Source organism: Diabrotica virgifera, chromosome 9 (genome assembly GCF_917563875.1).
Source record: "Diabrotica virgifera virgifera chromosome 9, PGI_DIABVI_V3a".
NCBI lineage: Eukaryota > Metazoa > Arthropoda > Insecta > Coleoptera > Chrysomelidae > Diabrotica > Diabrotica virgifera.
In genome coordinates this window covers 177,452,548-177,466,909 of record NC_065451.1, presented here as the reverse complement: position 1 = coordinate 177,466,909, position 14,362 = coordinate 177,452,548, and the positions used below count along the sequence as shown (strand labels likewise).

The window sequence follows — 14,362 nt, the reverse complement described above, 5'->3', positions numbered from 1 at the left end:
ATATGCTTCATATATCATTTTGTGCAAGTTATTATTACCCATGCATGGACTTTAAAAGCGATTTCCTAGTGCAACCCCTGTAGCCAAAAACAATAAATAAAATTGGGGGTTGAAAATTTTTTTTGTTTTTTGCTTTTTGATCCATATGGGCATATGCTTCATCAATAGTGCTTTTCAAAAATATATATGGTTATTGCAACATCCCTGCGCAAACCACCCCTATCCTTGAAAATATACTGCAGAAACTACCCCTATACCTTATCCAGCATGTTTTTACGATTTTCTCATTACCTATTCATTTTTTTTAAACAAAACTTACACAAGGTTAAAGACCACTATTTACTCTAAAAATTAGGTCCTATTCATTTTTTTCGTTTAAGCAACCGTTACGGCACAGTGGCGCCGTAAACCTCATATATGCTTTGACGGGCTCCAGTTTTTGTTTATTTTTTCGTCATCTGTTTGTTTTATTGATAAAGTACTTATGTAAAATAAAACAACACATTGTAACCTACAAATCATGACCTATGCACATTTAACATTCTTTGCTCCCCAAAGCTACAGTGGTGGCCCAAAATAAATTTTTTCATATTTTCGCCACCTACACGCATTTTATTGCGTTAATGCTACCTTAATAGCACAATATTCACCCCTAAGTGGTCGCTAAGCAGTGGCGGATCCAGGGAGGGGTGATGGGGGCGATCACCCCCACCCCTCTCAAACCAAGTGATATTATATTTGAAGATTATAAAAATATTCATTTATTTTTATAGAAATATTTATATTAATATTATTTTTATAAGAATGACTTTTTATGCTTTAGCGACAGTGGCGGATCCAGCATCGTTAAGAGGGGGGTGCCAATTGGTTAAATTTCTATAAAAATAAATGAATATTTTTATAATCTTTGAATATAATATCACTTGGTTTGAGAGGGGGGGGGAGGTGATCACCCTCATCACCCCTCCCTGGATCCGCCACTGCGTAGCGACCACCTAAGGGTAAATATTGTGCGGTTAAAGTAGCATTAATGCAATAAAATGCATGTAGGTGGCGAAAATATGCAAAAATTTATTTTGGGCCACCACTGTGGCTTTGAGGAGCAAAGAATGTAAAATGTGCATAAGTCATAATTTGTAGGTTACACTGTGTTGTTTTATTTTGCATAAGTACTTTATCAATTAAACGAACAGATGACGAAAAAAAAACAAAAACTGGAGCCCGCCAAAGCATATATGAGGTTTACGGCGCTACTGTGCCGTAACGGTTGCTTATACGAAAAAATGAATAGGACATAATTTTTAGAGTAAATAGTGGTCTTTAACCTTGTATAAGTTTTGTTTAAAAAGAATACATAGGTAATGAGAAAATCGTAAAAACATGCTCGCCAAGGGATAGGGGTAGTTTCTGCAGTATATTTTCAAGGATAGGGGTGGTTTTCGCAGAGATGTTGCAATAACCATATATATTTTTGAAAAGCACTATTGATGAAGCATATGCCCATATGGATCAAAAAGCAAAAAACAAAAAAAAATTTCAACCCCCCATTTTATTTATTTTTTTTGCTGCAGGGGTTTGCACTAGGAAATTGCTTTTGGTGTCCATGCATGGGTAATAATAACGTCCACAAAATGATATATGAAGCATATTAATAAAGGGCATTGTGTGTGAAGGATTCCAAGAAAATCAATTTATTTATTAATTCTTCTTTTTTTTGGGGTGGTTCCGGGGAAAAAATGGGGGTGCATTATACAAATTTGTAAATAGCACCAGTACATGGGTAATCGCTGAAAGTCTTTTTACTCTAGCATAAACGGTTCAGATGGTATAAAAAGAGGTTTTTTAAAATGTAACACCCTGTAATTAAAAAAAGGGCAATTACCCTTAAGTAAAACCTATACCAAAAAATCAGTCAATTATTTGTGAATATTTGCCGCAGGATTTCTTCTTAATTTCCGTTATAGTTAGGGAAAAATATATTTTTTTTAAAATATCTTTTTTAAAAACTTGTCCTAAACGGTGGATGATAGAGAGATGGTGTTGGAAATAAATCGTAGAAAATACAGTTCTCTTCATATTTCTATAAAATAAATTTTTTGTAAAAGTTACAGGAAGGGCTACGTTCCGCAAAAACCACAAATTACCCCCTTTAAAGGGGTGAAAAGGGAGGTTCCGGGGCGACATTTTTTCAGAAAAAGTTAGTCTTATAATAAGCACCCCTTGATATACCAGAAAAAAAATAGAACCGGACTTGTGTCCATTTTGCAAGGTTCAACCTTTGTTTCCTACACTATACAAAAGTCTTAAAAATGGTCTTAACTGCTTCGTTTGAGCGAGTCTACCACTTTCTGAAAAATTTTAGAGTGCAAGTTGTACGCGTTTCCGCGTCCCGCGTCATTAACATATTTAGGTTGTCGGAATAACGAAACGCGGCTATAAATTTGTCGGACAAGAGATCTTCTTCTTCTTCTTCTTCTTCCTCTTTATAAGCAATTCTTATTGGCGGATTGATGTTCATTGGCGGATTGATACCTCTATGGAAGGTTGTCACTCCAGCTTTTGCGCGGTCGGCCGATACTTCTTCTGCCGATTGGTGATTTATCTCGTGCTATTTTGACCACACGTGTCTCCTCCATTCTTTTTTCTATTGAGTGTCCATTTGTTTATACACTGTACGTTACATTGTCTTCTAATATCTTCGCTCCTCTTTCGATCTTGTCTTTGTGTTGTGGCTGTATCGGTTCTGGTTTCTGATGCATATGTCATTATTGGTCTTACACTGGCTTTATAAATTCTTGACTTCATCTTAGTGTTAATATGTCGGTTTCACCATATAGTGTTATTAAGGCATCCTGCCAATCTATTTGCCTTTTGTACTTGATTTCTTACTTCTTTGTCTAGGTCTCCGTAACTTGACAATGTAATTCCAAGGTATTTTACTTCCATTACTTGTTCAATACTGATGCCATTATCTATTTTGCATCTGATTGGTTCTTTACTGATTCCTATTGTTTTAGTTTTCTGAGATGAAATTGTCATATTGAATTCTTTTGCTCTTTTGTTAAATCTGTGAACTTATCTTTGCAGACTATCTTCATCTTGGGCTATCAATATTGCGTCGTCTGCGTAGCAGAGTATTTTTACTTCTTTGTTTCCCATTCTATAACCTCTTCCTTTGTTGACGTTTTTGATGATTTCATCCATAATTAAATTGAAAAGCATAGGACTCAATGAGTCTCCCTGTCTTATTCCGCTGCCTATATCTATAGGTTCTGTAATTTGTCCATCTATTCTGACTTCCATTTTGTTGTTTTGGTAGATGTTCTCAATAGTTTTTATCTAGAGGGACTTCTCTATTATACAGAAGATGGATTACATCTTTGAGTCTTACTCTGTCAAATGCTTTCTTTAAGTCAATCAGACACATAGAAATGCTGGTCTATTATACTTTAGTGATTTCTCAGTAATTTGCTTTATGACGAATATTGCATCTGTACACGATCTTCCAGTACGAAAACCCTGTTGTTCATCTGCTAAACTTATCCTCTGATTCATTACGTCTTGTAAGATTTTAGTTGTAAGTTTTAGGGTATTATTTAACAAGTTGATACCTCTGTAGGTTTCTGGCTTCTTTTTATCTCCTTTTTTAAATAGTAGAATTAGTTCGCTCGTTCTCCACTCTTCCGGTATTTTATTGTGTTTTATGATTTTGTTAATTAATGTTGTTAATTGTTCTGTCATTGCTGTTCCACAATATTTCAGTAATTCGTTTGGTATTCCATCCTTACTTGCAGCTTTTGGAGATCGACAATCTTTATTAATTAAATACAAGTACATACTTTAACCTGAAAATTACGAGTTTTATAATAACAAAACTACCGCTAGCGTGACATCTTGCGGGTGTCGGACTCTACGATTTTGATATTACAAAACTCTTAATATTCAATTGAAAGTACTTACATTTAATTAATAAAGATTGTCGATCTCTTGTCCAACAAATTTACAGCCGCGTTTCGTTAGTCCAACAACGTAAATATATTAATTACGCGGAAGGCGGAAATGCGTCCAACCTGCACTCTGAAATTTTTCAGAAAGAGGTAGACTCGCTCAAACGAAGCAGTTAAGACCATGTATAAGACATTTGTAATCATCTTCCAAAAAGGACGATGTACTGTGGATTATTACGGTAACTCTTATTGTTCCTTCTATAGCGACATTAAATAGTGACTTTGATAGACAGTCGCGTTTCAGTGACGTTGATAGACAGCCTTGATTTTCGAGTAAATATTTCGCATGACATATTCTAAGACCAGGTTAAACAACAATGTGGACATGAGGATCTTCCTGTTTTAGTCCAAAATTTACGCAGAAACCATTTTATGTTTTCCCTCCTATTCTAACTTATGCAAATCAGTTAGGTACTTACACATATTTGACATATTTGCGTTACTGCAGCTAGTTTCTTAAGCATGATCAGCTCAACCATTGCATTCCATAGTCTTAGACGATTAATTGCATTATAAGCTTAACCGAATAAAATCGAATCATATAATTATTCGGTTGTATTTAATGACCTTCCTCTATAATAAATACAAAGGCATTGCACATATTTCTATAAAGTGCTTTATTTTTCTACAGAATGGCTTGGCACCACTCCACATGGCAGCCCAAGGTGACCACGTGGATGCCGCACGTATTCTTCTTTACCATCGAGCACCAGTAGATGAAGTTACGGTGGATTATCTCACCGCCCTCCACGTGGCAGCCCATTGCGGACACGTGCGCGTAGCAAAGTTGCTTCTAGATAGACAGGCCGATGCCAATGCGCGCGCGCTTAATGGGTTTACACCATTACATATAGCCTGCAAGAAAAATCGGATAAAAGTGGTGGAGTTACTGCTAAAACATGGAGCAAGTAAGTTAACTTTTTAAAGGCATGTACAAGGCGACACAAATATCTGAAACCGCCAAGGTCAGTCGATCGAAAATTTTGGTTACGCGACGTTGTCAGATTAATCGATATTCAAAGGTTTTTTATTTTTTTATTTGTTACTTGTTTCATAGTAAATTTCCTTTTCCTTACTCCTGCGTACATTTTAAAACATTGTGTATAATTTCACGAGATTGTGCACTTAGTGTCCTGTTTTTCACGGCACTGGTAATATTCATGTTTATTAAAAATATATCAAATGACTTCTACGTAAACAACTCTTCGACGATTTTATCTGGCAATGCAGCAAAACCACTGATTACGTGCACAATGCATTTTAAGAATGTTAACTCTTTGCACCAACGCGTTCAACTGCAGTCTCCTCTCCTTGATTTGCTGCCTTGGTGACCTTCAGATATTTCTGTACAATTGTAATTCTAATAAGGTTCTTTCAAAGCTTGTCTCTTAGGTATTATTCGACCCTTTAAAATAATTAAATTAAAGACGAAGCCTTTATTGTATAATAGTTTATACCAACCAATTGTGTACTCTCGTACTTTAGATCACTAATAGATTAATCAAAATTGTTGTGGTAGTTGATGAAATAGATGAGTCTATCGATATTCTTACCTCTGCATCTCTACAAATGTACTTACTGAGTCTACTAAACAGTGTTAAATGTCTTCTTATGGTGTTCTAATATTAAACTGGTCTGGTTCAGGAACATGCAGACACTAAGATGGTATATGAATTATAGTAGGAATTTAGGCCAATTATAGACCAACTAGACCCAAGCAAAGATATCAAATGCAGAACTGCAGCAGCTCGCACAACGTTTCTAAAATAGTCCAGGGCGCATCTGTTTTGAGATGGACGTTAAGAGGTGACTCAATTTTTTTTGCAGAAATTGCTTGAAAATAACTCAAATAATAATATTTAAGTTATCCTCCCACTCAAAATGGTCTGGAACATTGTTTAAATAATCAAAATGTCAAAATATGAAGGAAAAATTCGATTTTTTTATTGGTTTTTTGATTATAACTTTAAAACTATTCATTTCTGAGAAAAGTTGCACTGACATAAAAGTTGCGTAATTAAATATCCTACAATATAGAATTAGCTAAAAGTTTAAAAAATAGTCACCATTGTTGCAAAATAGCAATAAATGCGAAAAAACCATACAAAAACAAGTATTCGCATTTTACGTTTTTCAACCATTTATGCTACACTTAGAACCTTCATATTTTACCCAGAAAAACTTTATGATATAGTTAAACAACACTTCAAATTTCATTAGGATCGGTTTAATAGATTTTGCAAAATAAATTTTGCAATCCAGCTTTCGCAAAAAAAAAATTAATTTTTTTTAAATGTTGCAGGACTGAAAATAAAGCAGATAGCAAGTTGAATTTTTTTGCTTATAGAAGTGTACTGTACCTTTCATTTGTAATTTGCAAAATTAAAATCGATTAATTACCACGGCGTCAGGAAATTTTTTAAATAAACATTGATTTTTGGTGCTACGCGCAGGACAGCGGTGTTCGATCCACACAAGTTGATTTCCACCAAAATTTCTTCGAATCTTTATCTAATATATTACTTTCTTACTCTATATTTTGTTGTATTTTAATATTTTAATTAAACAAAAATCAAACTAATTTTATTATTGTTTATGAAATATTGTTTAAGCAATTGCATATGTTTAAAAATAATAAACTTTTATTCTCTAAGTTAAAATATATGAACAAAGAAAGTTTTTGCTAAAAAAGTGTTATTTCAAAGGATAGAGTATGTGTTTTTATTTTGCAATAAACAAATTTATTTATTTATATCGAAATGTAATAAAAATTAAAATGTATCAATCATTATCAAAGGTCATTGGAATGCCCAATCAGAGCAAACTATCCGCTGTCCTGCGCGTAGCACCAATAATTAATGTTTATTTAAAAAAATTTCTGACGCCGTGGTAAATAATCGATTTTAATTTTGCAACTTGCAAATGAAAGGTACAGTACACTTCTATACGCAAAAAAAATTCAACTTGCTATCTGCTTTATTTTCAGTCCTATAACATTTTGAAAAAATAATTTTTTTTTGCGAAAGCTGGATTGCAAGATTTATTTTGCAAAATTTATTGAACCTATCTTAATAAAATTTACAGTATTGTTTTACTGTATGATAAAGTTTTTCTGGGTGAAATATGAAGGTCCTAAGTATAGCATAAGTGCTTGAAAAACGTAAAATGCGAATACTTGTTTTTGTATGGTTTTTTTGCAATTATTCCTATTTCACAACAAGGGTGACTATTTTTTAAATTACTTACCAATTCTATATTGTAGGAAATTTAATTACGCAACTTTTATGTCAGTACAACTTTTCTCGGAAATGAATACTTTTAAAGTTATAATCAAAAAACGAAGAAAAAAATCGAATTTTTCCTTCATTTTTTGGCATTTTAAATATTTAAACAATGTTCCGGACCTTTTTGAGAGGGAGGATAACTCAAATATTATTATTTGAGTTATTTTCAAGCAACTTCTGCAAAAAAATTTGAGTCACCTCTCAACGTCCAAATGTACTAATATTTTTACAGATGCGCCCTGGTCTAAAATACGTAAAAATACAATCATTCTTCTGTAGCTACAGGGTTCAAAAGCCATCTTATGTGTTCATGTTTAGCTTCCGTAATCGTAATTTCACCGTTTAAGCAGTGAAGTGTGATTATAGCTGTTTCTCGAGATACTGAAAACAAAAAAAGGAGAGCTAATCAACCAGAAAATATCAATATATTACCAAAAATTATTATTTTCAAAACCAAGCATATTTAATATGGCGTTTATTTATTTTTGCTGTTTATAAAATCATACGAATAGTTTCTATATTTAGCTGATACCGGATGTTATCATTTTTCATTATATTGTTTTGATTTTATTTTTGTATCTTCGTCAAAATGTTAAGCTTCATATGCATTTATGCAATTATAATTTTTACATGTAATGTGATATTTTTGAAATAAACACTTGCAACACAAATCGATAACTATTTCGATTTTTAAAATTTTATTCCGATACGAAAATAAGTATTTTTATGAGTTGTTGCTATTTTTAGGAGATTGATTGCACTTTATTTTTATATCAGATGCATGCGCTGAGTAAACAGTTGTGTTATTACTATTAATTATACTTATCAATGGGTGTAATTAATTTGTGTTGTTTGTTTTCTATTTACAAAGATATCTACAAGTGGAAAATAAAATAGTTAACAATAGTTAAAGAGTTAACATTTCAAGTAGGTACATTGTCGATTCTTATATTTATTTAATGGCTAAGAAACGTCGTCTACGCGCGTTGTCCTTTACTTGCACATTTATTTTAGGTCTGGATCCCGCGTACCAAAAAAAGTTGATTAATAGCAAGCTGAAAATTTGTTAATAGCTTAAGGGTGACTAGTCGGACAAACTTTGATATATTGGAACACTGGAACAGGGGAAGTTTTAATTCTGGAACGGGTTAAAAATTTGGAACGTCAGACTAGGAAAACGTCAGATTTATTATGTCCGACAGAACTTCCAATTGATTTGTTACCCTTTCATTAAACTCTCATGCAAAAATCAGACTGCTATTCCTATTACTAACCAACATGATTCCTGTCATTTGACAATGTTCTTCGTATTCCACTCATTAAAATGCTCAGTTGGTGATAAACACCAGTCTGATTTTTTCATGAGAGTTTAATGAAAGGGCAACAAATCAATTGGAACTTCTGTCCGACAAAATGCATCTGACGTTTTCGTAGTCTGACGTTCCAAATTTTTAACCTGTTCTACTATTAAAACTTCCCCTGTTCCAGTGTTCCCATATATCAAAGTTTGTCCGACTAGACACCGTTAAGCTATTAACAAATTTTCAGCTTGCCTTTAATCAACTTTTTTTTTCTTATGCGGGATCCAGACCTATTTATATCCTTTTTACTTCACATTAACGTTTGGAAAGATTGTTCTACAAAAACTACTAGACGGTGCGTTATGTAGCTCACGCTTTTGTACAGTGGTCTCCACTTACCACCCTATATTTTGAATCAAAGGCTTCTCGTCATTTAAAAGGACCCCAAAGGGTTTTTTATCGGTTTTTGTTTGGGAAATTTGGTAATGGGGAAAAAGAAGAAGACGACTGAAAAATAAATGGTTCGAAGCCGCATTGGTGTTGTATCTGAAAGAAGAAAGTTGATATTAGCCACTGTTACATGACACACACTGTATGAAAAGATTTTATTGCAAAAATGCGCTTTTTTTACATTCACCCATTTATTTATTAGGTATCGAATTGATTCCATTTGGCTGCTCGACTTTTTTGTGGAACATCCTGTATTTTTTTTTTTCTTTTGAAGTCGTAACTGCTGATTATTTTTCATGTAATGTTTCCCAAATGCCATAATTTTGTCGTTATTGCTAAATTTATTTAAACAATTTTTTTAACAAATTATAAAAATCTATTTTTTTGGCCCGGGCACTCGGGGCAGAGATATTATTTTAGGTTTTTTGGATCATTCGTAATAAAGAAGGTAAATTGTAATTTTTCTGTAAAGTTGAGCTTATTTGAGTTATAAGCTTAAGAGGATCGGTACGTATTTTCGGCTGCAATGCTATTCAAATGGGGATTCATTTTTTTCGAATCCTGAGAAAACTAATAAGTATTTTTGAAAAATTTAAACGCATAATGAAAGATTACGTTATTAGCGAGGGCCCAAAGTCCCTGAGAACGTCTATAATGTTTATTTAAATAAGTTACAGGGGTGAAAAACTAGGAGAAAATTTAGTGTGATTTTTAATTTCAAATATCTCATTCAAAATAAACATTTTATTTATTCTAAGGGACTTTCGGCCCTCGGTAATAATTTAATCTTTCATTCTGCGTTTAAATTTTTCAAAAATATTTATTGGTTTTTTCAGGATTCGAAAAAAAGGAACACAATGCCGTGGTAATATTTTCCAAATCTATCTTTGTCTTACAACGCACTCAGCCGAATATAATATTGTCAGCATATATTGTCAGTCAGACACTGACAATCAGTGACAATTTTAAATATTTGACATTGCATCGGGAATATTTTGAGGTATTGATTAAATATTATTGATATATAGTGTATTTGATAAATAATTGATTTAAGACGTGAACTTAATAAAAAGTTATTTATTGTGTATTATTTGTGGAAGATCCAAGCAGAGAATACATCAGGATAATATATTCTGTGATCCAAGTATTTTGTTGTTAAAGATGTTTAAAATTGTAAGCGTTCCATAACAATATATTATTAAAAAATCACTTTAACACTTTTCCTCTTTTCTCGATTGAGTATTAGTTTTTGTTGTACAAATAAATTATTACAATCACTGAATACATAGTTAGTGAAAAAAATATCACATTTATTAACTGAATTAATAATTTGCAATTATAAAAATAACTGTTATCCAAGAACATTCAAAAGCCATCTCTTTAAATTAATGATGACATTTTCAAGTAGAATGACATTCTAGTAATGTTTACATATCCATACCAGTGTGAATTTTACTACACGTAATTTGCCGTGTAAAGACAGAAAAAGTAGGGATACACGTAAAATATTTGCGAATTATGTAGCCATAGCCTTAAGGGGAAACAGTAGTGATCAACAGGTAGCGAAAACGCGTTCCAAGATTGCGGCTGTAATTTTGAATATTTTTTAGAGATATTTGGCACACGTATTCGTAATATAATAAAGAATGGCGGTACAGAGCCCAATTTAAAAAATATATTAATATGTGAAAATTACTCTGTAATTAAATACAATATTAGAAAAACGAGCCTGTACCGCCATTAATAAGAACAAAAAAATACACTTCCTTCAAATAAACTTTTTTATCCGATGCCTAGATTTTGTGTCATTGTGGAACTACTGATGAAATAAATAAAATTAGTAGTTCCAAAATGACACAAAATCTAGACATCGGATAAAAAAGTTTATTTGAAGAAAGTGTATTTTTTTGTTCTTCTTAGTGGCGGTACAGGTTCGTTTTTTAATATTGTATTTAATTACAGAGTAATTTCCACATATTAATATATTTTTCAAATTGGGCTCTGTACCGCCATTCTTTATTATATTACGAATACGTGTGCCAAATATCTCGAAAAAATATTCAAAATTACAGCCGCAATCTTGGAACGCGTTTTTGCTACCTGTTGATCGCTACTATATCACCTTAAATATAGGTACTTAGTCATTTCAACAATAATATTTTTTTACTTGTGTTTTTAAGCCTTGAAAATCGTCACTTTTCGTTTTTTTTTTCTGTTTTAAATTGTTTATAAGTGGAAAACGATCAATTTAAGAGAAAAATTGCAAAATACCTTTCTTGTTTCGAATGATCCAAAATACTTAAAATAATGTCTTGCCAGGCCGAAAAAAAATTGTTTAAATAAATGTAGCAATAACTCCGAAAATATGATATTTAGGTAGCGGGCATGTTAGATGAGAAATAAGCTGAATTTCTCAAGGACTTCAAAACGTAACAAATACACAGGGTGTTCCTTTTGAAATAAGAAAGTTCATTACATTTCTAGAATAAAGGAAGATCTGACAACAATGTAAAAGCCACCAAAATATCGCCTGTATCATAAGATCCTTACTCGCTAAAACTTATAAAAATCGTGCAAGCAGTTTCCGAGATTATTGAGGCGTTCCATATATAAAACTCACCCTGTATATTTAAATAGGTATATATACATTCTGGCAAAATGGAATTTTTTTTTTCATGGTACAGTCGATTTTTATATTTAAGGACTAACAAACGCCGTTTACGTGTTGTCCTTTTGCACATTTCTTTAGATCCTTTTAGAGTCGTCAGATCCTTTTTGCTTCACTTTAATGTTTGGAAAGATTGTTCTACAAAAACCACTAGACGGCGCTTTATGTAGCTCATGCTTTTGTACAGTGGTCTCCACTTACCACCCCACATTCTGAAACAAAGGCTTCTCGTCATTTAAAAGGACCCCAAAGGGTTTTTTTATCGGTTTTTGTTTTTAGGAGACAACCTTCATTATTGTAGAATAATTCATTGAACGAACTCAAAAGGGTTTGTGAAGTGAGAAAAATTATTTGGACTGTAATAATATATAGCTCTAACATCGACACGAAACATAAACGAGTAATAAGGGATGACAGGATTATGTCACTGGAATTTATATTTAAGGGGATGGGTACGTATTTTCGGCTGCAATGCTATTCAAATGGGGATCAATTTTTTTCGAATCCTGAGAAAACTAATAAGTATTTTGAAAAATTTAAAAGCAGAATGAAAGATTACGTTATTAGCGAGGGCCGAAAGTCCCTGAGAACTTCTATAATGTTTATTTTAACAAGTTACAGGGGTGAAAAACTAATAGGAAATTTAGTGTGATTTTTAATTTCAAATATCTCATTTAAAATAAACTTTTTATTTATTCTAAGGGACTTTCGGCCCTCCGTAATAATTTAGTCTTTCATTCTGCGTTTAAATTTTTCAAAAATATTTATTGGTTTTTTCAGGATTCGAAAAAAATTAACACAATGTCCGTGGTAATATTTTCCAAATTTGAATTTCCGATCTGGATCTGAAATCAAGCTCGATCAGAAAATTTCGGATTTTTGTAGTGAGGTATAGACCATTTGACCTGAAATTTGATTTCGATTATCAATATAAATATACAGAATCTGTCCCCCTCTATTAGGTCGCCGATGATTATTTTATGCCCTAAAATCTTTGATATCAACTTCTTCTGTTTCTGCATTCTTTTAAGAAGTTCGTTGTTTCTTATTCTTTTAGTCCAGGAGAAGCGTAGGATTTTCCTCTAAAGGTTCATTTTAAAGGAACCATAATATACGTAAAGATTGAGAAAACACAGACTTTTATATATCGTCTAGTTGTTTCCTTCAAATCCCTTCTTGTGATCATTTCTGAATGGTTTACTTGTTTTTAAATCACAATGGGTAGGTACCTAGTAGTAATTTTTTTGGTAAAGTCATTGTTAGAGGTTTCTTTAGTGATAGAGATATACATAGACCTGGATCCCGCGTATTAAACAAAGTTTATTAATTAGACAAGGCGGAAACGGCGGGTTCGTTGGGAAAAATATTCCCATGAGATATTTTTGCATAATCACATTCGTGACACATCCCAGAATAAGGTTCAAGAAGTCGCCCACGTGAAAAGTGGGCCAATTTTTTTTAACAATTTTTTTTTAATCAAATTGCAAGAATCAATATTTTTGGCCCGAACAATTTTTTCTTTAATTTTTTGGACCATTCTGGACAAAAAAGATCTCTTATAATTTTTCTCTAAAGTTTCTCGTTTTCGACTTATAAGCAATTTAAAATTTGAAAATCGCGAAAATGGCCATTTTTAAGACTTAATAACTCGGTCAAAAATTATTATTTTGAAAGTCAGAAAGTGACTAAGTCAAAGTTTAAAGTCGCCGTTACATGATCCTGAAGAAATCTGTGCCAATAATTTACTACTAAGCTGTTATTTTTAATTAATAACAATGAGTGGTTAGATCGTATTGACGCTGCTATAAATGTGAGTGCGAGTAAGATGCACAATTGGACTGCTGGAATGGCTTCTCTCTCGCACTCAGCATTTACAGCCCCGCACAAGTGCATGGCGCTTATTATTATTACTGAAAAATAACAGCTTAGTAATAAAATAATCACAAAAATTTCTTCAGGATCTTGTAGGCGGGGCTTTAAACTTTAATTTAGTCATATATTGACTTTCATAATAATAACTTTTAACCGAGTTATTAAGCCCTGAAAATCGCCATTTTTCGTTTTTTTCAATTTTAAATTGCTTATAAGTCGAAAACGATCAACTTTAGAGAAAAATTATAAGAGATCTTTTTTGTCCAGAATGGTCCAAAAAATTAAAGAAAAAAATTTCGGGCCAAAAATATTGATTATTGCAATTTGATTAAAAAAAAATTGATAAAAAAAAATTGGCCCACTTTTCACGTGGGCGACTTCTTGAACCTTATTCTGGGATGTCTCACGAATGTGATTATGCAAAAAAATCTCATGGGAATATTTTTCCCTTCGAACCCGCCGTTTTCGCCTTGTCTAAATAGCAAGCTGAAAATTCGTTAATAGTTTAACGGTTTCTAGTCGGACAAGCTTTGATGTAGGGGAACACTGAAATAAGGGAAATTTTAATTGTGGGACGTGATTTTAATTGTGGGACGTGATTTTAATTGTGGAACGTGTCATCCTGACAAATTTATTATTGTGAAAACTAGCAGGTTGTTTTTAAGGTTATTCAATGGCAAACTTTATAATTATAATATATGAAAAAATGTTTGTCCGACAAATATGTTGGGCATTTTAATAAGTCCGACACCTACAACATGTCAAATTACAGGAATTATG

The 14,362-nt window shown here is 32.5% G+C and overlaps 1 protein-coding gene across 1 annotated transcript in view; it reads left to right on the top strand.

Annotated features, from left to right (window-relative positions):
- LOC114337294 (ankyrin-3-like) overlaps positions 1 to 14,362 on the top strand; it is a 112,798-nt gene that overhangs the window by 27,582 nt on the left and 70,854 nt on the right. The window contains exon 5 of the mRNA XM_050660764.1: positions 4,639 to 4,915. Coding sequence (XP_050516721.1) covers positions 4,639 to 4,915 — 277 coding nt within the window. The remainder of the gene's footprint in view (positions 1 to 4,638; positions 4,916 to 14,362) is intronic.